The sequence below is a fragment of the Akebia trifoliata genome, chromosome 8 (assembly GCF_017979445.1).
Source record: "Akebia trifoliata isolate Shusen 1 chromosome 8, ASM1797944v1, whole genome shotgun sequence".
Classification (NCBI taxonomy): Eukaryota; Viridiplantae; Streptophyta; class Magnoliopsida; order Ranunculales; family Lardizabalaceae; genus Akebia; species Akebia trifoliata.
The window spans coordinates 9623192-9649094 of NC_141382.1; the positions used below are offsets into that span (position 1 = coordinate 9623192).

Consider the following 25903-nt stretch of genomic DNA (forward strand, 5'->3'; position numbering starts at 1 on the left):
AAATGAAATTTCATCAGCACGGAGCTGGCATCGACACGGAGTCGGTAAAATTTAAAAACAATTCCATCAGCACGGAGCTGGCATCGACACGGAGTCGGTAAAGTATTTTGAAAAAATGAAATTTCATCAGCACGGAGCTGGCATCGACACTGAGTCGGTAAAGCATTTTGAAAAAGAAATTTTATCAGCACGGAGCTGGCATCGACACGGAGTTGGTAAAACATTTTAAAAATGAAATTTCATCAGCACGGAGCTGGCATCGACACGAAATCGGTAAAATTTAAAAACGATTTCATCAGCACGGAGCTGGCATCGACACGGAGTCGGTAAAGTACTTGAAAAATAAAATTTCATCAGCACGAAGCTGGCATCGACACGGAGTCGGTAAAACATTTTAAAAAAGAATTTTTATCAGCACGGAGCTGGCATCGACACGGAGTCGGTAAAATTTAAAAGCGATTTCATCAGTACGGAGCTAGAATCGACACGGAGTCGGTAAAGCATTTTGAAAAAGAAATTTCATCAGCACGGAGCTGGCATCGACACGGAGTCGGGTAAAACATTTTAAAAAAAAAATTTCATCAGCACGGAGTTGGCATCGACACGGAGTCGGTATGACATTTTGAAAAAGAAGATTACATTTTGAATTTTGTATACCGACCCATTAAACAATTCATTTATGCCATGATTATCCACAAAAAAACTAAAAGAAATTTTATTGAACTATTGAAAATTACTTGACAGATAAGATTTTCCTTGAATAACAATTTTCAATAACTCCGTCTTACATTCTTTTATATGGACGCTTGGATTTGTTTTGATCGTCATCAGGATTGCTGGGACAATTAGGCTTGCTTCTTTTGGTTCTAACGACTAGCTCTTTGAACTCTGCTGGTCCATCTGGATATCCTAAGGTGCGCTTGTTCCAAGCCTTCTCAATGAGATGCACTAACTTTTCAGTCAATGGTTCGGGAGAAAAGAATTGTTTGTGTTGAGGTAGCGAAAACTCTATAGGTACTCCGTACTGTTCTGGGATCAAGGCAGGTTGGTAAAAAGATGTTTCCTCCAGTCCAATCAAACGGACATAATAGGATCCTTTGGTACCTAAAACAGGGTAGTCCGTCATCCACCAATGGCATCTCAAATCAATATGACAGACAAGACGAGAATCCAACCATTTGCTCCAAGCCTTAACTGAGTTGTGACGCACTAACATATTTCTCTTGAAAAAATATTCTGGTCTATACTCGAGGGTTGAAGGAATGTCCACAATTTTAAGACGATCGCAAAGCCACATATAAAGTAGGTGAGGGCTTCCTTTGAAATCCCTTCCCTCACCATTTTTTATTGCATCCAAACCTGAGAAGGTTTCAGCTAGAATAAGAGGTACAGGGTTGGCTTTTCTAGAGAGCTAGGAAACTATGTCTATGAAAGACTCAGGAACAGTTTGACCCTCACTTTTGGAGGTCAGTATGTATTGGGCTAGGATCCCTAAACATAACCGATAGTCTCTAGTGGCTCTCCAAGCTTCCGGTTTTACATTGATGATATGACTACGAGAGTGGTATGGATTCAATAAGGGAACTAAATCCAATCTCCCGTTACAGACTAAGGCCTTGGCTTCTTCCTTTGAAATGTTTAGGCCTGTGGCCAGGTCACCAGAATATCCTGTCTTCAATGAAGGCTTGACTAGAGGACCTGAAGTAGATATCCCCATGATGCCACACTAGTCTTCATGAGTAAGACACAAGTGCATATGCCAAATGTGGAAGATGTGAAGATAAGGATTCCACCGCTTAGTCATAGCGCGCAAAAGGTTCCAATCTATCTCAAACTCGTGGAAGTACAGAGCGCATCTGAACTCTTCAAGTTTGTTGTGGATTTAGGGGTGTTTTTGGAGGGATTTTAGGTGTTTTCTAGACTAAAATTGAAGGAGGGATGTTAGGTAAGGAGTTGGGGCTCCAAAACTAGGGTTTATGGGGGGCTAGGGGAGCTTCTAGACCTACTTCTCTTAGGGTTTATGATTTGATACGAAAATAGGGTGTGAGCACCTCTATTTATAGAATTTTTTTAAGGTTGATTTGGATAGAGTTAGTGTTTAATTAGAGTTGTGTTTTAGTTAAAATTGTTTTAGGTAGAATTGTGTTTTAATTAGAATTGTTTTAGGTAAAATTATTTTTAAGTTAGAACTCTATTAGATAGAGTTATTATTTAATTAGAATTCTATTATGACTTTTGATCTTATTGATTGACTTTTAATGTTTTGACTTTAGTCTTAATTGATTGACTTTTAATATTTTGACTTCAGTCTTGCTTAATTGACTTTAATTTTGACTTTAGTCTCACTTGATTGACTTTAATACTTTGACTACAATCTTGCTTGATTGACTTTAAATTTTTGGAGAACCCCCTTCCATTATTTCTTTAATTCTTTGGACCCCCAAATGGAGGGGTCCTTAAAGAAATATCCCACGAACCCTCAACAATTTTACCCGAAAGTCCGATTGATCGATTTTTTAGGTTCAAAATTTTAAATTAATTTCATCAATGTTTCACTTTAATTATTTAATATTTTATTTATTAATTTCGAATTTTTTAATTATGAAAATTGTGAAATTACTGTTTTGCCCCTGGAGAGGACTTTTCACGTTTCAAGTCGGTTTTTAATGTTCTAGGATGTTTTAGAATCTGTTTTTCATAAGGAATTCAATGAGAATGTTGGTTTGTGTCATTTATGAAAATTTTTATGTGAAATGATTGTGAACTTTATGAGGGGCATTTTCGTAATTTTGCCAAATTCTGTTAAAATTGGTGAAATGATTTATTTGGTTCTGATTTGTTATTTTATGTGTTCGAGAGAGTTTTCCTAAGCGTAACGTAGGCTCTAAGGTTGTTTTGAGGTTAGGGGTATTTTGGTAATTTGATAATTTTTTAGTGATTTTTATCGTAAAGTTTCTTTTTGGTCTGCAAGATGATGATTTCTATGTTTCTGGGATCGTATTTTCCTAGCGTAGCGTGGTTCATAAGGTTTTGTCAATTCGAGATACCTCATCCGGATTTCTGAAACACATCTGGTAACAAAATAAAGTAATGGAATACACATCCATCATTGGGAATCATTGCAATCGGATTGACGAGTTGATTAATCAGGCGATTACAAAAAAGGGGTGTCTACACCACCATTCATTTTTGTAAGTGGGTGTGAATGGTCACCCGATGTATATTTTGTTGAAAAAGTGACATTTTGACGTTTAGTGACTCTTGATAGATAAGGTACGGATCAAATCTTTGAGATACGGGGTAAGCGACTCGGTTGGAGAAAAGGGAAGGTGTTAGGCACCATTTTCTCCCCACTAAATAGTGGTAACCTCAACTCAATTCGGTCTTTTTTTATTTAAAAAGATGTGAAAAAAAATGTGCCACGTGGGTGCATTTGTACCCTAGATAGGGGTTCATTTTCGGCTTGATCATAGGGTCATTCCATTGATGGAAATGACCCTTATAGACCTTTAGCCTTGGGGTCCATTCATCCTAAAAAATAAAATGAAGGGAAGAGGGGTGATAGAAGAGGGAGGAGGAGAGGGTGTAGAAGAGAGAGGGGGGGGATTGCCTTGAACCCACCTTGTATCTTCTTTTCTTCTTTTCTTCTTCTTTAGTCCTTAGTATTTTATGAAAATACAATTCTGTATGGTTGAAGGAGTAGAGAAGAGATGATGAGAGAGATGAGTGGAGTATAATAAATTTTTTTTGTGAGACTTGGGGGAGAGAATTGGTAGTATTTTTTTTTTGTAAGAGTAGGAGGGGAGAATTTTTGTAGTGAAAGTTGGGGGATTTTTGGGAAGAGGATGAGGGTATTTATAGATGTTGAGAAGTTATTTTAGGGATATAATGGGGTGAAGTGAAAAAAATGATAGAATAGTTATAAGTTTTAGAGAGAAGTGGGTGTAATTTAAAGGAGATTGGAGGGTATTTAGGGAATGGGGGTTAAATGGGTGAGTTTTGACCCAAATAGTTTGGATCCCACCCAACCCATTTGGGTGGAGTGTTTGGTGAGGTGAGTTTAAGATGGTGATTGAGATTAAATGGTATTTGATTTAAGAGAATGGAAGATTTAAAGAGGTGGTTGATGATATTTTGGGAGGGTGAGGGAGATGATGCCATGTGTCAAAGTGGTTGAAAATGAAGGGTTGAGATAGGTTGATGGGAGAGGTTAAATATTTGACTTGAGAGGATGGTGTAGGTTTAGGTTGTAGATGTAGGTTTTGTAGGGAATGATGATGGTAGATTATGGGATGTATATGTTAGGGGTGTGGGTTGATGTGTTTGATTTGAGAGAAAAGGTGATGGGTTGATGTGTGGGTAGATGAGGTTTAAAGAGAATTAATGGGGTAGGTGGTTGGATGAGGGAAGTGAGATGGGGTGATGACATGTGTCATCTTTTGATCATAAAAGAGTGATTGATTGATGTGGGTTGTGGTTTATGGGTTTGGGTTGTGGGTTGGATAATGAATTGGATATGGTTAATGATTTGTGGGCTTTGTAGTGTTGGGCTTGGGTTTTAGAATGGTTTTGGGTTTTAAGGATTAGTTGAAGATTATTTTGGAATGGAGTTTGAGGGTATAGGTTGGTTTTAGATTTTAGGTGATGTGGGATTGATTTTAGGCTAGTGGTATGGTGAGAAATCGATTTAGGAAAGTGTTGAGGGCTTGTGGGCGTTAGGTGGGCCTATGGTTTTTACGGATTCGGAGGCGGAGCGGTGGTAGTAGAGAAGGGGTAGGCATCCCAAGTCTCACATTTTTAATTTTTTAATTTTTTTAGATTTTTGCAATCATTAGTTTGATCAAAAATGTCACGTGTTGGCGAATCGGGCTTTTTAGGCCCGTTGGTGAAATTTATCGAAAATTTGGCGTTTTTGATTTTGGAAGCGGAGCGGTGAATATTGGGAAAGCGTAAGGTAGGCCGAGTCCTTTTGGTGGGCCTCCTAAACCATTGAGAGGTCTTAGGGGCCTCGGTTTGGTAAAAATGTCACTTTTCAATGACTTGGTCCCTTAAGGCCTTTTGGCCCATTTATTTGGAAAATCGTTATTTTTGGGCCCTTTCGAGAAGTGGCCCGTTCAAATTGAGGTGTCTACAAATTGGTTTCCTCTTTCAACACAATTTAGTCTTGCCCCTACATCTGATTATCCCTTTGCAAGCTGTGTACTTGTATAAATATATGATATATGCATACTCTATACCTCTTGGGAGATGCTAATGAAAATGGGGATATTTATAATCTACAAAAATGATTATATAGATGCTTGAATTTTTTTATTTTAATAACCTTTTATACATGGATTTTTGAATTTTTGGAGCACTCTACATAGTAAGTTAATAACCTTTTATACAAGTTAAGAAATCTTTTTATTTTTATTTTTTTATAATACTTATAAATCTAGAAAAACGACAGTCATAGACTGTCGTATATGGTGTTAATCATTAATAAACGATTGCTAACGACAATCGTTTTTTGTCAATTGTAAAAAACAATAATTTTTTCTGACATTTTTGATCAGTCGCAAATAAGAAACGTCTCCTTTTAAAACGCCTACTCTAGTGATTGTTAAAGCAGTAGTTTTTTGCGCATTATAATGTAGTGTCTATTTTATCCTTAAAAAAATAATGACATGACTCTCTACATTTATTTGAGATTACACCTTAATTTTCCAAATAGATGATTTGTCCCTTGACTTTGGTCTTCTTTTAAAAATTGATGGAACAATAACCTCAATGTCTTCATTATCACTACCATCATTATTAACATCACTATCACTATCTGTGGACACGGGAATTTTATCATTTTGAAATATCTTTCCACTTTGGGGATTTTGGAGTCGTCACCATTCATATTTGGAAATACGTGTGAATGGTCACCCGATGTCGCATTTTTAAAAACTATGTTATTTTGTCATTTGATGACTCTCGTACAGATAAGGCACACTTGGTCCAATCTTTGATTCAAGGTAAGGAGTTATATTTATGGAGTAAGGAAGGGGTTAGGCACCCCACTCCATCCATCGTTGGTGGTAACCTTGGATTCGGTCATTTTAAAAAAATAAAAATAAAATGATTGAAATCGAAAACCCTCAAGTATGAGGGGCTTTGATATTAATTTAATTCATTGAGAGTATCATTATTGAAAAAAAGGCCCTTCGATGACTTAAATCGTTGAGGTGTGTGCAAAAGTGTATAGAAAGGGATGAGTAGAAGAGGGGGAGTTGGAGGGGGTGTTCTTTTATCCAAACCTACCTTTATTTTGTCTTGATCTTCTTTGATCTTCAAGGTAGTGCTTTCTTGATCTTTCTTGACTTAGTTGAGAGTTGAGTAGCGAGGGTTGATGGTTGAGGTGAGTTGAGAGTAGAGAGTAGAGAGAGTTATAATTTTTAGAGGGAATTTTTTCAAATTTTCATTAGGGATTGAGAATTGAGAATGAAAGGGTTTTTATAGAATTTGAGAGTTATTTTTAGGGGTAATATGGGGTGAAATGATGAGAAATGATAGAATGATATGGGGTTTAAGAGAGGGGTGTGTGTAAATTGATGGGGATTGAAGGGTATTTGTGTAAGAAAGTTAAATGGGCAATATTTGACCCAAATGATTTGGATTCTATCCAACCCATTTTGATGGAGTGTTTGGTGAGGTGAGATGATGGGTATTTCAGATGGTGACTGTGATTGAATGGTGTTCGATTTAAGAGAATGGAGGGTGTAAGAGGGTGGTTGATGATATTTTGGGAGGGTGAGGGAGATGATGCCATGTGTCAAGATGGATGCATATGAGGGGTTTAAATGAGTTGATGAGAGATGATGATTGTTTGATTTGAAAGGAGGAGTGTATGTTTAAATTGTAGATGTGAGTTTTGTAGGAAATTATGAGGGTAAATTAGGGGGAAGTATAGGTTGTAAGTGTTTGATTTGAGAGAATGAATAGGGTAGGTTAGGGGTGTGGGTTGTAAGTGTTTGATTTAAAATAATGGATAGGGTAGGTTAGAGGGGGAGGTGTAGGTTGGAGGTGCGGGTAGATGATATTTAGAGAAAAGGTGATGGGATAGGTTGGGATGAGGGAGGTGTGTTGAGGTGGTGACATGTGTCCCACCTTGATGATTGTGGTGATTAGTTGTGATGTTGGGTTGGGTTGGGTTGAGTTGGGTTTGGATAATGAGTTGGGCTTTGGACTTTGGTAATGGATTGGATTAAATAATGGTTGGATTTTAGGTTGTAAATTGGGCTTGGGTGTATTGATGGATAGGGTTAATTTAAATGGGCTTAGGTGATGGGTTTAGGTTGGGTTGGGAAGTATAGAATAAGAATGGGTTTGGGCTTGTATTGGGTTGAGTTTAAGAATGTAGGAGGGTGGTGAGGTGTTTCGGTCCATGTGCCACGTGAGTAGACTTGGGGTGTTTATTGAAAAATAATGACAAAATACATTAGATTTTTGTAGGTTTAGGCCTCGGAGCCCATTCCAATTTTTATGATTTTTGGGATATTTTGTGTCAAGGGCCCGGTCAAATTTAGGTGTCTACACTATCATTTGGCCGAATTTTTGGTTTTCAAATTTTTGAAATGAAATGGGGTTAGAAGTTTCAGAATTAACTAATTTTTTGTTAAAATGATCTACTCACCATGGTGATCATCCTCACATAAAATCAGCTCATTTTGAAATCGCTAACCCATATTTCTAAATAAATGATATCAAAATTTGTATCAAATTTTTTTGTCCCCCAATCCTAACCCTATATATATATATGTGGGTAGCGTTCAATGGCTAACTTTTTGGCAAAACATTTTTCAAACACATGAGTTAGAAGTTTTGGAATAGGCTGATTTTTGGTGAGAATGATCTCTACGGTGAGGAGATCATCCTCACCAAAAATCAGCCCATTCCAAGACTTCTAACCCATGTTTACAAGTTGAAAAATCGTGGACCATCCATTTTTTGTAAACTATTTTTGATGGGGTTAGAAGTTTTGGAATGGGCTGATTTTTGGTGATGATGATCTCCTCACCGTAGAGATCATCCTCACCAAAAATCAGCCCATTCCAAAACTTCTAACTCATGTTTTGAAAAATGTTTTGCCAAAAAGTTTGCCATTGAACGGGACCCTATATCCATATATATATATATATATATATGGGGTTATATGGACCGAATGACCATCTATCTCTATGGACCACATGCTAGCATGGTGGTCAAGGCCGCCATCAGGTGCCATGTATAAGTAGAGCATGAAATTCTTAAAAAATAAAAAAATTGAAAAAAAAAAGAACATATTTTTGCTGTTGGATTTAAATTTTAACTCTAGGAGTTCAATGGTCATCCATTTTAAATCTCAAGATCTAACCTAAATTTTTTTTTCAACACCAATGTAGACCACAAATCAAGAGGGATGAGGTGTTATTTGGATTAATGTGACAGTCCACATGTCTTAAATGTGGACCTCGATCCATGGAAACTTTTTTTTTTATATATATAGATAAGGTGGCGTTTGACAACCAATGCTAGGGAACTAACATTGTTCTATATGGATTAAAAGTTTTGCATTGAGCTGATTTTTTTTGTGAGGATGATCTCTATGGCGAGGAGTTCATCCTCACAAAAAATCAGCCCAATCAGAAACTACTAATTCCATCAAAAGTAATTTACAAATTATCATTAAAATGTTTATTTTTATTTGGTTCGAGACCAACCCAAATCCATTAGGATGAGTTTAGGGCTAGGGGTTCAATAGCTTGAAACTTGAGAATTCAGACTAACCAGGATTGCAAAACATACTTAACACTTGTACAAGCACATGTTATTTCGGATCAATCTTGGGTTGAGTGTTTTACCCAATCCCAAACCCAATCAAAACCGAGAACATGCTTGAACCTGGCTTTAAACCTAGATCGACCTAATTCAGCTCAACAAAAAATAAACCCATATTTTAAAACATCCAACCCAACCCCCAATGGTCATATGACCATTTTTAATTTTGTTTTTTTACGTAAAATTCTTTAGGATTTTGTTATATATTTTGTAGATCTGTTAATCGGAACAAGATCAATTTTGAATCGAAAAAATAAGGTTTTAGGTAAGGTTCAAGTTGAGACTTTATTGACCTGTTTGGGTCCAATCCAACCTGGTGGGGTATTGGTTTGGTTTTGGGTTGACAAAAAATCTGGACAAAATCCGGTTTATTGGTTTCAGTTTGGTTCGAATAACCCGGTTGATCACCCATTTCAAGGCTTAGTCGACTAGTTAGTGCTCAACCCAACCCTGGTCCGAACCCGGCCACTGTCAGTCCAAATCCATACAAACTCTCTTCCTTATCTTGTCAGATTCCGAGAATATTCTTTGACATGACACGTGTACTTCTAAAAAAAAAAAAAAAAAAAAATTATTACCACCAACTAACCCACCTCCACTAACTCTAGTTTATATGTCTAGTTACAAAGTGGATAGAACTGTTGGTGGTAATCTACCAACCAATTACTTCCTTTTAGATGATCGATCAATCCTATCCGTCAGATCATATCTTGTCCGTACACCTCCAGATATAATTAAGACACCAATCTTAACTGGTCCGAGAGCGAACGATAGGGAGACCCTTTCGTGAAAAACGATTTATGTCTTTCGTTTCTCTCTGATCTCGCGAAACCTTGGATCGACATCTTGGGTTTCTTGATTTGAATTCTCCTGCAAATGTTTTACTCTGAAATGGTGGAAACACGAATTCTGATGGATTTTAAGAGATTTATTTGAAAATTTCGTCCAATTTGGGGTTTTTAATTGGGGATATGGGATCGGGAGATGCTGATCTTTTGGATGATGGGGACGGAGGAGGGATTTCATTTGGTGTCTCATCGATTTCATGTTCGATTTGTCTCGAACCTGTGACAGATAATGGGGAGAGATCGAAGGTGAAGCTGAAATGCCGTCACGAATTTCATCTCGGTGAGTTAAAAATCGAATTTTTTTGGTTGAAAAGTTAATGAATTTTAATTGAGATCGATGAATTATTGAGATCTGATTATAAGGACTGTTTATTGTAAATTTTGGTTTCATTATTATTAACAAAGCCATATCTCAAGGATAAATTTTGATTTGGACTCTCGGTTTTACTAAAATGTGAGATTTCTTACAAAGCTTTGCACTTTGATGATAAAATCGAATATGTGGTCACCAAATCGAATCTGACTGTTTATTTTTATTTGTAAGGAAATTCAGTATATGAATCAAAATGAAATTACAAAGGGACTTCCGACAAATCGGAATTCACTGGAGTAATTCTTATTTCAATTTAAGAATATAGATTTTGACTCCAATGAATCAAATATTGCTTAATTTGCATCTTTTGTAGATTCATGTGTTTGTGGAGGTGTTATCTTTGTGTTGAAACTCTGAAAAACGAGCTTTATTGGAAAGCCCTGATGAAATCTCATTGGTAGTTGGAATCTATTAGAATTTAACGGTAGAAAGAGTTACGTGCTTTTATCATCTGATATTACTAATTTCAAGTTTCTAGATTTTGGGTCGTCGAGCATCATATAAAACATTAAGGCACCAAAAAGAAATATATTTCACAAAATACTCATGTTATGATACCGATTAAGTCACTGATGGACTTACTACAAGATACTAGCTTGAAATGTAGCGAGCTGATTCCAATTGTGCCAAACCTCATTGTGATTAATGTAAATGATGTACTGCCTCGAAAAACCCATTTTTATAAGGCTTCAGAACTTAAACATTATGTCTTGTGCCTTGATCCTACTTATCATGAATGATATCTGTGGAGCAATTGGGCAAGATATAGCCCCGGAAGTTTGTTGTTTACATGATATATTTGTATGATATTGTGGTAGTTGAGCTAAATAAGTCGTGATTTTCATTCTTATTGGGTGTTGTTGAACATGGTGTTTGGGTCAGTTTTGTTTTTTTTTTTTTTTTTTTTTCTGTTGTAATTTGGACCTAGGACAGAAATGTTAGAAGACCACGAGGAAAGTTTTTGTAACTTGGTAGATCAAGGCCAAATGAGTTAAATAATCGATGAGTGACTTGAAAAAAGTACAGATTAAGTGATGGTAGAGACACATAAAATATGAACAAACATAAAGGGTTTACTGTTTCCTAAACAAGGGAAAGTGAAGTCATTCTCCTCCTATGTTGTTTCTTTGTCAATATATATTAATGTGTGTGGTACTCTTTATTATAATAGTGAAAGTAAGCTCTAGAAACACGTTTAAGGAATCCTGTCCCAAACGAGCAGTTTATTATTAAGTTGTGAATGCTTCTTAGCATTTATGGTTGTGTTTATTTTTCCTTAAATACCAGTATGTTTTGATGTGAAATTTTGATACTTTTTTCGCATCATACTAGTTCTATACTTGCAATTCCACTAGGAGTGTTGGTTGTGGAAAGATCACTTTTTGGACAATTTGGAGGTTTTTTTTGCCTTATATTGTGTTGGATTTTTACATCAAAGAAAAATAAACTGACAAAACTGACAGTAGTCAAGATTACTAGTATGTTCTTTGAAAAATGTGGTCGTTCCTGATTGGATATGAAAAAGCTATCTAGAATCAGAAATCTTTTTAGTCAAGGATCAAGGTATCTAATTGTCAGCACATTATGATTTGTGCAGCTTGAAAATACTTAATAGTAAGATCTTTATACATGTTCACCTAATAAGCTGCATGTTGAATTTTTGTGCTTAATGTGCTTAGAGCTCCGTTGGTTTGACACATTGCAAAGCAACTTTGAGGTTGTGGGTTCAAATCCGTCTTACCCATCAATTTATTTTATTTTATTTTATATATTTTATACTTTTATGCTTAATGGTCAGATGCCATCAAATTTTAAAACAAACATTTAATACTCTAAGGAGTAAGGAGCACTCTTGAACATGACCAAGTCACACAGTTAATTTAAATAAACTATATTACTGTACGATAGGTTTTATAGTATCATAAGGTGTCAAGGAGGAATGTTGCTTGATGGAGTTTCACCTTTCTTTGGGCTGACATTGTGAATTGGGTTGGGGGTGGAGAGTGGTGTACCATTATCCATGCACCCAATTTCCTTCTCTCCCATTCTGTGCACATCGTTCCTGACCTTGGAAAAGGGGGGGATGTAGGAAATTTTCATTTATAAATTTCTTCCTCTCGTTCTCAAATAGAACTTGTTAGAACTTTTTATTCTTTTTTAGTTCATCATGAACTATGATCTAACTTGTAGTGGTAATTCTCATTTTCATTTTCCTTTTCCTGTTGAAACTGGTCCGGGAGTACAATTTAATTGGTATGACCTATTTTAGATGTATCTCATACGGTAATTGTTCAGTGGAAAAAGAGAAAATTTTGACTTTTTGGTATTTCCTTTTTTTGAACCTGTGATCCTCATGCTAGATGCTTCAAATTTGTGTGTTTAAATGATGTTTCTGGTTCAAATAAATGATAAACTTTCATGGTTATAAATGAATTTAATCAGCATATATTGTTTATGGAAATTTTTTCTTCCTCCAGTGTTTTGTTCTCTTGGTTATCATACTTTGAAAATTAACTCCTGTTGCACTCTGCACCTCTCTCGTAACTTTTGTCACAGTTATCTTGCATTTGTGATATTTTCTTCTGAGGATTGTTAGGTTATATCTGTCAGTTCTAAAAGATGGATTTTTTTTTATGTTTTTGTTGTCAGCGATTGGGTGCTTTCCTATGTTAAATTAATCTTTATTCTGTATCATGATTTCTTTTAGATTGCATTGGTTCGGCATTCAATGCAAAGGGCATGATGCAGTGCCCAAACTGCCGAAAAATCGAGAAAGGTCAATGGCTTTATGCGAATGGTTGTCGTTCATTTCCTGAGTTTAGTGTGGATGAATGGGCACATGATGAGGATCTTTATGATCCAAGTTACTCAGAAATGGTAAAAAAAATGACAACTTTACTTATTGACTATTTTATTTTATTTTTATAATATTATAGCAGCTATCAGGAAAGTTTCTTTGGTGCATTACCTTCCTGTTCTCATATGCTACATTTGTGTTATACCTTGTAATTTTGATGAAGTCAGTTGGATTAACATAACATTTATTATTGTTGTAAGATTTATGAGTGTTGAAGTGCTGAACATACATTACTGAGTTTTTGCTGTTTGTTTATTTTCGTTATTGGACCTCAATTGATTGTAATTTCATAGTCAAAATGCTATTTCAAAAAATGCCACGTCCTTACTGAGTTTTTCTTCTTGTAGGCTCTTGTAGTATTAAGCATAACTTGTGCATCCTATAAGGCTATAACATAGTTTGCACTGCCATATTAAATCCTAGCACTGCTGCACATCACAAAGTAGTATGTGTATGATCTACCGTGGCTATGGCTGATTATTGTAGTATGTTAGGAAGCTGGACTCTAACCTTAACTTTTAACTCAAGTACAACGTAAACTGAACATCATAAGAGTGATAACATTGTATGTGTTCCTTCAACCTTGTACCAGATTGCATGCCCATATTGGACATATAGGTTGTTGATATCAAGTAATATCTCGAACCATTCAAGAAGTGAGAAATATTTAATGTAGTTCTCTTGTATGTCTGTTGGACAAGGTTGATCATTGTCGTCTTCTGAGTGTACTGTGAAAAGAAGGTGATCTTTCGTAAGTCGGTCAGCAAAGACTGGACATTGATTCTCTTTTGTACAACCTCATGTGACAAACAAGAAGCGAGATCGTGGAGAAGTATATTATGTAAATTGTCACTGTTAATTAATACATTTCCAAGATTGGTCATATAGTAAAAACTGAAGAGGGAATGAAACTTGGAGTGTACAAGTTTTGCACTTTTTCACCAACTTTATAATTTTTTTTTGGTAGGTATAGGGTTTATGGTTAGGAAATGACATTGCGTTCAAGGGGGTTTGAGCCTAGGACGTGGGAACAACACTCCGCATGTCTTACCACTTAGCCAAGTTAGCACTTCACCACTTTATAAATAGCAAGCTTTGAAAGATGGTTTGAATGGAGAATATTCTGCTTTGGTCATAGATAAGTTTAAGGCATAAGAATAAAGAAAAAATTTGAGGACATTTCCTACAAAAATATATTTTGGGACTCCCTATAAAGATACTTGAGCCCTTTGTCCAGGTTTTAGGATGGAGGATGTTGAGATAAAAAATGATGATAGGATACGAGTTAGGGGATTTGAGGTGCGAAAGATCCGGTTGCTATACCAAAATCTTTCAAAGCATATAAGAGTCCGTTTGGATACACTTCAAAAAGTAATTTGACGTGTTTGGATACAACGTAGAAATAAGAAAGTAAATACAAAGAAATTAACTTTGAGAAAATTAATTTAAAAAAAAAAAAAATTTGGTTATCCTATTTTAATATTTTTTCTCTCTTTGAATCTCATAAAAGGTGAAAGCATCTCTCAAATTTTGCTTTTTAGAGTGAAAATTCCTTTAAGCATCTTAGGGTTTCCATTCCAATTTGGAGTCTCAGCAATCTCTCACATTCTCGAATGATTCGATTATCTGTCCTTCAAAGTTGCGGAAACCCTAGTTTTTTCCTTCGTTTGAAGCCTCATATCAATGATTTCTTGGTCAAGAAATTAGTCGGATTTGGTTTACTGCACAAGAGATTTGGCGGAGAGAGAGAGAGAGAGAGAGAGAGAGAGAGAGAGAGAGAGAGAGAGAGAGAATACCGTATGAGTTCATGACGAAGAGATCTGGTGAGAGTGAAAGAGATTGTGACGTAAGCTTTGGTTTTTTTACTTTCAAAAGTTGAAAAAAAGTTTTTTTTTTTTAAATTAATGAAGTGCCAACTTAGCTAAGTGGTAAGAGGCTTGGAGTTTTGTTCCCACGTCCTAAGTTCAAACCCCCTTAAGTCCAACTTCATTTGCTAACCACTAACCTTATACTTATCATTTATTTTATTTTATTTTAACTTATCAAAAAGTTATGTATTTTAGTTTTGAAAAGTCTTTTTTGGAAGTAATCCAAACTAACTTTCTTACTTTTAAAAGTAAAAAAGTTAATTTTTTATTGGTTTCCAAAACCATGCTCTTGGATAACTTGATAAAGTTACTTTTAAAAAGTAAAAAAACAAAACTTTTTAAAAAATATTGCTTTATACTTTCAAAAGTAGAAAACTAAATCCCTTTATCACACTTCTTAGTTGAACCGAGAAAGAAGCCATATCTTACGTGGTGTGAATAATCTTCCACTCTCTCTCTCTCTCTCCAAGTGATTGAATCTAGGTTTAGAGTTTCTCTATCTCTATCTTAAAATTCTCAACTTTAGAAAGATTAGGGTTCTAGAGAAGTTTCAGATCTTTGTATAAAAAATGTCGAAAGCCTGGGGAGGGATTGGTGCTTGGACCGCTGATGCTGAGCGAGCTGAAGCCAATTAATAGGTATGCCAAGCCGTCTCCTATCCAAACCCTAATATCTTCGACACCATAGAATCTCAAAGCTTTCCCCAACCTCAAAGAGGCCAACTCAACCAAGCCCAAGAAGATGAAATCGATGATTATGTTGGAGTTCGCCTCTGGAACTTACGTCAAACCAGGTGGATCGAGGTGCGATTTCTTTTTTGAATTTATCTCAAATCCCCCTTTTAATGGCTTTCTCAACGTTCTTTTGAATCCGATTACGTGCAGAGCTTTAATTTCTCAACTAAACAATTTTGAAGAACCCTAGTTCATCGTGTTGGAATGGAAACCCTAAGATTTTTTTTCTAAGATTCAGAGTGGAAAAAAAATCCTAAAATATGACATAACCAAACAAAGTTTTTCTTTTAAAAAATCACTTTTCTCAAAGTTACTTTCTACTTTGTATTTAGACAGGGCCTAAACGGTCAATAGGTAGGTAGGAGAAACAACTCGTTAGAGGTATTCAAGTATCATTATCATGGTCTTCATCATCATAAGACTATTTTGAACTGCATGAAGTTGGCTGTTAAATCATGTTCCTCCATTCAATCTTTTTTGAAGCCAATCATACGATAGGGCAAGACGTTTGTGGAACATGCAATTCTCTTTTGTGCCTTTTTCTTTAAAGTTTCAGTTATTAATTAAAATTCATATATCTTTTTCTGACAAAGCATGAGCTAATTCATCCACTATAGCCTTAATATATGAATCAGACTTATTATTACACCATTGATCTTGGTTCGAGGCAAGACTTGGAAATCTTTGAATTATGTAAGAAATAGGTAGGAACAAGGACGAGAGTTGGTACCAAAAAAGGTATTTTTGGATCAGGTTAGAAGATGTATGTTGGTTTGGGAGTATTCTTGTCGTTCTTGTTGCTACACCTCATCAAGGGCATTTTTTTAATGTTACTGTCATATACTTGTAACGTTAAGGTTAGAGAGATTATTTTTGCCCTAAAATGTGTTAGAAGGGATGAATGCCATGGGAAGTGCCTCTCTTCCTTTGAGAAAGAAGGTTGTTGGGCGAAATCAGGTATTCTTTTTGAAATTCAAGCTTAATGGTTCTATTGGAAGGTGCAAAATGCGCCTTGTTGTGAAGGTTTCACCTTGTCCTAGTAGTACAAACAAAATCCTTTGAGGTTTTGATCTAAATATCTGTTATTTGTGGTTGAATGCTTCATCGACTTGATGTGAAAATTGTGTTGCTCCATGGCAATGTCAATGAAGAAGTGTACATGGAATTTTATCGGAGATTTACTAGCGATGGAGTGTAGTAACACATACAAAATTAAAGAAGGCAATTTATGGGCTTGAATAATCTCCTCATGCTTGATTTGATTATTTGATAGATTCTATTGGGCTGTTAAGGTTAGAGTCCTTTAGATTTCTTTGGATTATAGATGCGAAGACCTATCATTTTGTGTTTGTACATTGTGGCCCACATGAAACTGTTGTCCCTCACCTTGAAGAGCTATTCTTTGGGAAAGTTTGGCTCTCCTTTAGATTTCTGAGAGGCATTTTTCTATACCAGCAGAAGTACCCTTGATCCTCTTTAAGACATTTGTTCTCTTGAGTCATTACTGAGTGACACTCTTTTGGAATCCAATCACAAGCTTTTAGTTGATGTAGGTGAATTGCTCCCCTTATCATCTTACCTACTTAACCAATTTTTTAAAAAGCGTGGAGCATATACAAGGCTTTTTGGCTCTGAGGCAACTGCAAGCCTTAAATTGTGTAGAAAAAGATCTTTGAAAATTTAAATAAAAATAATCAACTTCAGAAATAACAAATAAATTTAAAAATTTAGGTGCTTTTCTTTGTATGAATTACGATAAAATTCACTTATCTTGAGGTGGGTTTTTAAAACTGGCCAATCATTATGTTATACCTACGAGGCAAGAATTATCCTTGTATCATTTGGAGGCTGTATTTGTGGTTCATGTATTGTCTTTCATATTTTTAACTCCAATTCTGTGATGTATATTAGCCCTCCATTGGTTGACAAATAAACAAGTTATATTTTTACCAAGCATAATGACATCGATGATGATTGTCGGTAATGGGCTGATGATGTATTTGAGGGTTGATTCCAATCTCAAGAATCTTTATCCTTTTCACATAAAGTTCGATTGCTTGTCTTTCTGTAATATTTGCTCTCTCCATCACGGTGCCGTCACCTAAAGGAGATCCAAGTACTCCCATAAATACTCAAATATGATTGCCAAAAAGGTTGAGATCTCACTATTACGCTGAGTTGTGGTGCCAGAACCTTTATGACGGTTGGTTTTGGTTTTTTTTTTTTGCATCTTTTAGTTGCATTTATTTCTACAACCTCCTACATTGATTTGCTTTATCAAAATTTTCAGCTGCATTGTGATATGTGGGGATTCCTTTAGCCAACCCCAAATATTTGGGATAAGGCTTTGTTGTTGTATTGTGTTACATGAGAATTTTTTTAGCCGACATGAAATCTTTGGGATAAGGCTTTGTGCTACATGGGGATATGTATTATTTTTTATACCACCTGATCATTTTATTTATTTTTTACTGGTTTCTGAATTTCTTTTTCAGCCATTTGGAGTACATTGGTGCCCATTTAGTGGATTGACTCGGGTTCCTTCTTCGTTTGAGTGAGCATGATCTCCCTGCTATGACCTTATTTTTGAGTTTTTTTTTTTCAGCATCAATTTCTGCATTTGGAACTTTGTCTAATTGCATTTCATAGGGTTTCTTCCCCTTTTGAATGGACCTTATAGCCCCACTGGGATGCTTTAATATACCACCTCAACACCAGATTGGGATATGAGAATGATGACATTATGAAAAGGTGTACACCATCATCAATTCCAAATCCAATAAAATGTCATTCAAGTGGTGTTTCATTAGCATACCAATGGGGCAATGATGTCAGTGCCCATTTTTAACCCGAAAAACTTCACCACCATCATCATCATCCCAGGTCTATGGTCCCACTAATTGGAAACAAATACAGGAACCTATTCTGCTTTTCCATTCAATCAGGGCAATGATTTTTTAAAATCATTTCTCATTGCCTCAATAAAACCATCTTTACCCTTTCTCTCCCCTTTTTTAGAGTCGCCAAGTTGCATCAGATCTTCTCATGGGTGCCATTATCTTCATAGCATAGTACAAAACCATTGTAGTCGACTCTGTTTAATCATCTAGTGGCTATTTTGAATGGATATGGTTATGGGTGTTACAAGTCAGACGGGTACTGTTGTTGAAGCCACTCTCTCTCTCTCTCTCCCCCCCCCCCCTCCCCGCGCGTTTTATTCTTTTTCATTTGATTAAGTACTGTGGAAATTGTATTAATAGATAGTCACAAAACTTTGAATTGCTTAACATTTCTCTTTACTCCTCTTGCTAAGGATTCATATAGTTTGAGAAAAATCATAAACTTGATGTGATCAATCAAACAACAAGCTTCCAACGGTCCTTGCTATTTCCTTCTGACCACTTTATTACTTTCTCTTTCCCTCGTGTTTTGTTCTTTATCATTTGATAAGTACTGTGGAAATTTCATTAATAGATAATCACAAAACTTTGAATTGCTAAACATTTCTCTTTGCTCCTCTTGCCAAGGATTCATTGAGTTTGAGAAAAATCATGAAGTTGATGTGATCAATCAAATAACAAGCTTCCAAGGGCCCTTGCCATTTCCTTCTGACTGCTTTATTGCATTTAAAGAATCCTTTGCCTCCAATGGGCTTTTCCTAGTTGCCCCCTAGGGAAATTTACGGACTTTGAATAAGAGATTTAATTTTTTGCGTCACTAGTCCACTGTACCCACCCTACTAGCAGGTCCCTTTAAAACTTTAAATCTCTCTCTGACTCTAGTTTTTTTTAGAGAGCTTCTATCGCCACACCAACTTGTGCTACACCACCCCAAGAGTGTTGCTAATTCTTTAGTGATATACAGATGAGTTGGGGTGGCGTTAGCAAAAGTTATTGTGGCAATAGAATATATTTTTTTCAATATATATATATTTTTTTGCTTTGGAAATTCTTCGTTTGCTTTCATAAGCCCCCCCAATAATAAAGGCATGTGGGGATTTTGAGTAAGACTTGCCCTCAGAGCCAAAAGGTCCATAAGACCAACTACTATCTTCCCCAATAGCCACTGGAGCTCTGTCGTATGCTTTTTCTTGGTCACTCATCTCTCTAAGTTTCAACCATAGTCTTTGTAAGGTGGCTTTGATGGGTGGCTACCTTGTTTTGAGGTCAAACTTGTTTTGATGTGTTCTCAGCCAACACTGAAATTGACTCCATTCGCACAAGTTGGTTCACTTTGGATCAGGTGAATCATGTAAGCTAGTTGTGTTTGTACCCCTCAAAACTGACACTTGGTGAGTCCCACCTATCTCCCTACTCTGAAATTTTAAACTGAAGCAATATTCTTGATTTGCTTTAATTTTGAAAACAGCATTCTACACCTTGTAGAAAATAAAGTTTTTGCTTGTGCCTTTCTAAAGTCGTCACGCTGTCTCAATATCTCAACTTGTATGCAGTTCGTTTAAGAAGAAATGTATTCGCAAGATCTCTGTAGCCTGTTTGTCTCTTCTCACTTATCACGGCCTTGTTGATACTTTAACCACAATATCTCCTATAGCTATAAGAAATTGTCTATCTGTCAAGGTTGTTCAATTAGTAAATTGCCTTGTGTGTACAGCTAGCTGAGAAAACACTTGTTGGGTTTCTGATTTCGATGAAGCAAGATGTATGCATTGAATAATAATAATAATAATAAGAATTATTTCTTTGATGAGTAATTGAACAACATTATTCTCCGAAAATGATATGAAAGCAAAGTGATCTAAAGAATCATCTAATTGTGCTAGAAATTCAATCTGCTTTAAATCACAACAAAGAACTCGTGGGAGAACGTTGTTGAGACGAGCTGTCAGTAGTCTCCCTACCAAAATCTTCTTTGCATCCTTTACTTAATTGCCTTATTGATCCTTAAAGTTTAACTTGCGATACCAGACCTCCATCCCAATTTAGGAATCTAGTCCAAACAAAAATTTAATCACTGTTTGTCATTATCAAATTCCCTCTTACATTTGATCATTATCACCATCTATTCCTTTTTCCAGTATTGGGATTAGCAACATGAATACCATATGGCTATTTAACTGTCTTTAGCCATAACTCCAGTCAGCTTGTGCTTGTGACTTTTCTTATGATCTCCATTTCACATTACTTCTGGCCTTACATTTCCCTTTTGGAGCCTTGGACTTCTAGTAACATCCTCCTTATGGTGCTGTCATTGGTCTTTGTTTTGCATGCCCAAACCATCTCAATCACTTCACTTTATGTCTATTGGGGCTCTTCTCGAATTCCCTTGAACCTTCTTATTTCTAATTTTGACTTTCTAGTCTTACCACTCATTTATCTCTACATCTAACATTTAGCTTTTTCAAAAATTTCAGGGGAGAATCACCATCACCTGCATGTAAGTATTTACCTTTTATCACCACTTGTGGTCTTTTGTTAAAAAATTCAGTTGAGGACTAGTGATTAAATATATTATAATACAGATCGTGATCTATTGGGACACTATGCCATCTTTTCGGAGCAGACTGCTGCACCATCAGCTGCCCATTCGTGCCCTTATGTTGCTGCCTACTTCCACCCACTTCAACCCTCATCCTCGAACACCAATGAGAGTGTTGCCGATGGTCCTAGCTTCAGTCATCACTGGAATAACCTATCTAGAGTCAGTGATATCGTGACTTCCCATACTTTTACGGCTGTTGATCTCCATTATCACAGTTGGGACCACCATTCTCCTCCCTTCTCAAGTAGCAATGACCAAACTTCAGTTCCATCTGCGACACTAAGATCTACAAGGGGCGATTCAGACAGTCTACCAAGACCGGGGTCTTTTGTGCATCCATTTCTTCTTGGTCATGGGTAAGTTTTGGTTATCAAGGATGACCAATATTTTTCCTGATGGGTTTTTTGTTTTCTCTATGTATGCTCACATATGGATACGTACGGTGACATGATAATTGGGGATTTGACACTTCATTTCCCAAAATCTAGCGAACATAAAAATACAGGATATGGATAGGGGTATAACCATTTATTTATTTTTCCATAATATCTAGTGTCCAAGGCTTATTGGGGACATTAGCATTCTCCATTGCATTCACTTTCCATTTATACACTTCCTCATATTGTATTTTAGTGAAGAAGACAAGGTTATGTTGGTCTTTTACATAATAAATGCTAAGCATTTATACAAGTATTGTTGGTATTGATTGCTAAAGCATTTACAACAAACAAGGCATTTAAATCCAAAGACTAAAATGGCTCTATCTTTTAATATGAAAAAGACAAGTATTTATTATGTAAAAGACCAACATACTCTTGTTTTTTTTTTTTCCACTAAAAGAAAAAATGAGAAATGATATAAATGGAAGGTAAATGTGGTGGAGAATACTGTCCCCATGGGGTCTTGGACTTTTGTATTTCATATATGGGAAATGTTCAACACCCTACACTTTACCCTACGCTTTACCAAATGTGTTTTGTCCTACATGGGTTAGAAGTTTTGGAATGGGCTGATTTTTGGTGAGGATGATCTCTACGGTTAGAAGATCCTCCTCACCAAAAATCAGCCCATTCCGAAATTTCTAGCCCCATGTTTACAAGTTGAAAAATCGTGGACCGTCCATTTTTTGTAAATCATTTTTTATGGGGTTAGAAGTTTTGGAATAGGCCGAATTTTGGTGAGGAGATCATCCTCACCAAAAATCAGCCTATTCCAAAACTTCTAACCCATGTAGGACAAAACACGTAGGGCAAAGTGTCGGGTGTTGAATGGGACCCTTCATATATATATATATATGAAAAATGCTGAATTGACTGCGCAGGATACCACGTTGCACACCGTGCTGATGTGGAGGTGTGGACAGAACCATAGATTTTTTCACTTGTATATCGAGGAAAAACATCGAGGGTTCTGTGCACACCTCCACGCAGTCAATCCAACACGACTCATATGTATATATATATATATATATATATATATATATATATATATATATATATAGGGTCCCGTTCGGCACCCTAAGTTTTACCACACACTTTAACAAACGAGTTTTGTCCTACATGGGTTAGAAGTTTCAGAATGGGCTGATTTTTGGTGAGGATGATCTCTATGGTGAGGAGATCATCCTCACCAAAAATCAGCTCATTCCAAAACTTCTAACCCCATCAAAAATGATTTACAAAAAATGGACGGTCCACGATTTTTCAACTTGTAAACATGGGGCTAAACATTTCGGAATGGGCTGATTTTTGGGGAGGATGATCTTCTAATCATAGAGATCATCCTCTCACCAAAAATCAGCCCATTCCAAAACTTCTAACCCATGTAGGACAAAAAACGTTTGTTAAAATGTGTGGTAAAACTTAGGGTGCTGAACATTTCCCATATATATATATAGGGAAATGTTCGGCACCCTACCATTTGCCCTACGTATTTTGTCCTACATTTTTTGTAAAGAAGAATTCTGGACCATCCATTTTTTGTAAACCACTTTTGATGGGGTTAGAAGTTTTGGAATGGGCTGATTTTAGATGAGGATGATCTCCTCAAAACAGAGTTCATCATCACCAAAAATCAGCCCATTCCAAAACTTCTAACCCATGTAGCTCAAAACACATTGGGCAAAATGTAGGGCAAATAGACAAATATATATCATACTGAATGTACAGAACTTGTAATGTTGCAATACAATAATCTTTTAAAGATAATTTACAAGAAAATTATGTGGCGAAATCAAAGTATTCATGCAGTATCTGGTGTTGTTTTTGGTATGCTATGGGTTTCACCATTCTCTTTGAAGTATCTGGTCATCATTTTCCTCTTTTACCACTATAATATTAACTTTGGATGCATTTGTCTCTTTACAGGTCTGGACCTAGGGCAGGGAGTTCAGTTGTGTCCTCAATGGTTCCACCTTATCCAAGCAACAACTCACGGGCCCATGACCGGGTCCAGGGTCACCATGCCTACCATCAACAGCAGCAACCCAATTCAACAGGAATGCGGTCACCCATATTTTCTAACACTAGGAGATCTGGGGGTGGTCCAAGGGGCTTGCCTGCTGTTGGGCCAATGCCCTCATCTTCTGATCATTCTAGTGGTTTCTTTGTCTTTCCTTCTTCAGGTTCATCTGTCCGGAGCCCACCAGAAGCCGATAATCCATTGCGGAACCGTTTTTATGCGTGGGAACGAGATCGCTTGGCTCCGTTCCCATTGATCCCAGTGGACAGAGAGTCGAATTGGTGGTCACCGTCGTTTCATCAGCCTGCCGGTGGGTCAGATTCTGGCAGCAGGGCTAGTAGCTATTGGCACAGGCATGGATCCGAGAGGACGACATCGTCACAAAGTCATCCGGAAAGTTCTTATCAGTCGGTTCATCCCTCTGGTCAGATGCATCCTTTTATATGAAACACCGTTGCTCCAAGGACTGAAAAACAAAAAAATATATATGATGTGAAGTGATATAATCTTCCGATTCTGTAAATTTCTGACAGACTTATCGTGTCGTGTGGCTCTGAAAACTGAAAACTGAAAACTATCTCTTCTAATCACATGACAACCGTGTGATGAACTTCCGAGTCCTGATTTGCTCGCTCTTGAGGACAATTTGGATTTCTCATTGAATGGCAAGGAAGCAGAACTAACTTTGTTGTCTTGTATAGGCATTCTACAGTGAGTCATTATGACTGGAAAGGAATGCTAGGAGAAACCCGCGTGGAAAAAGAGCATTTGAGTGGTGTGAAAAAAAAAATGGGGATATGTTGAAATTGGCTTTACATCAATGGAGGGCTCTCGAAGGTACAGGGCTGAGGGCTCTCGAGATCTTGCCCGAAATGCCTCCCAACATCTGTTTAAAAGCACATAAGCTCATGTGGCATATATTTTCATCATCCCTGAGGTTTGGAGTTTTATGCTTCTGACTTGATCCATTGAGGTGCATATGTGCATCCATGTTTAATAATACTAGTTTGCATTCTGGTTTTTTTTTTCTTTTCTTTTCCTTTCCTTGGTGTTTTTATGCATTTAAGATTTTCTGATTATTATCAGTGGTAATAAGAACTTTTGATGGAGCTTTAATGTGATATGGTGCTTCTTATTTTGATGGTGAGCCACGAATAAAAAAGTTAGTCCAAGATGTCTATTTTGTCTAATTATAATCGTATAGGGTTTGTCTATACCTTAGCTCCATATTTTTACTGTATTTGTACTCCATTTGGTGTCCATATAGATAACATGTTTGACAATCGATCCCTATGAGCAACTTAGTTTCAACGTAAGTATTGTCACCAAAGATCAATCCACTCTAATATCATTAACTCTGAAAAATTTATAGAAATAATTATTTAGATAAACAATCGAGATTTTTTTAATTCAAGTTGAGCTTTTCACAAGGTTTGAAATTTCAGCATGGATTGACATTTTTACTGCGTTTGTTTTTGTTGCGGGAAGTTGTTGAACGTGGCAAAAACGTTGGTCTGGCATGGCAAGTGTGTTTGGCTTGTCAAGTTGAAAGCTGGATCAAATTCGATTATTTTTTACCGAATTGGTCGACCAGCACAAGTTGAACAAATCCCTTGGCCACAGCACCACTCTGTCTCTCTCTCTCACTGGAAATGTGTGTAAGAATAGAAGGTGACGGCAGCCATCACCGTCAGACAAAAGAAACCCAGCACTCATCCAAGTCACATGAAAGCCATCACAATTCTAACGCTGTTGTCAGATGAAATCCGGCGTGCCCCAAATTTCCTGTATGAATGAATTGGACGGAAAATTAGCAAAGGAATTGAAGACAGGAGAGAGGATGGTAATGTGCACCGAAGGTGAATAATTTACCTCTAGATTCCAATACGAAAATTGCTTTGCTCCAACGTCTTCTTTGGAACTGGTTCTGTTTTGCGATTGGAGAGGGAGAGAGATTTTTAGAAGATACGCTCATGATTTTGTGACTAGTTTTGGTTGATTGTCACCTCTCTCTCTAGGTCTTAATAGGGTGAAAACAAGGGTAAAATGGACATTTAATAATAAAAAAAGGATCCTTGATTTATTCCTACTAACCACTCTTTTTCTTTTTATATGTTTATATTTATAAAAACAGGGGAGCGTCACGTTAATTTTGATTTTTGTTCTTTGTTTTCTATCTTCTTTATATTTATAAAAGTAGGGAAAACCTCTTTATTTTGATTTTGATTTAGATTTTGAATTTTTTTTTTTTTTTTTTTTTTGCTTTCTTTGTTTTTCTATTTCAAAGTATAATTTTTTTTTTTTTTATATTTATAAAAATAGGGTACGCCTCTTTATTTTGATTTTTTTTTTTAAATTCTTTATTTTTTAGGGAAACATCTTAATTTTTATGTATTCTTTTGAAACTATTTTATTGT

General features: G+C 36.3%; 1 protein-coding gene across 1 annotated transcript; it reads left to right on the plus strand.

Annotated features, from left to right (window-relative positions):
* The first annotated feature begins 9581 nt into the window (after nucleotides 1-9581).
* LOC147395986 (E3 ubiquitin-protein ligase RFI2-like) lies at nucleotides 9582-24607 on the plus strand. Its single transcript, XM_086449920.1, has 6 exons — nucleotides 9582-9972; nucleotides 12773-12942; nucleotides 18020-18078; nucleotides 20899-20921; nucleotides 21007-21382; nucleotides 23393-24607. The coding sequence occupies exons 1-6, from the start codon at nucleotides 9816-9818 to the stop codon at nucleotides 23931-23933; spliced, it is 1326 nt and encodes a 441-aa protein (XP_086306046.1). The 5' UTR covers nucleotides 9582-9815; the 3' UTR covers nucleotides 23934-24607.
* The last annotated feature ends 1296 nt before the right edge of the window (nucleotides 24608-25903 follow it).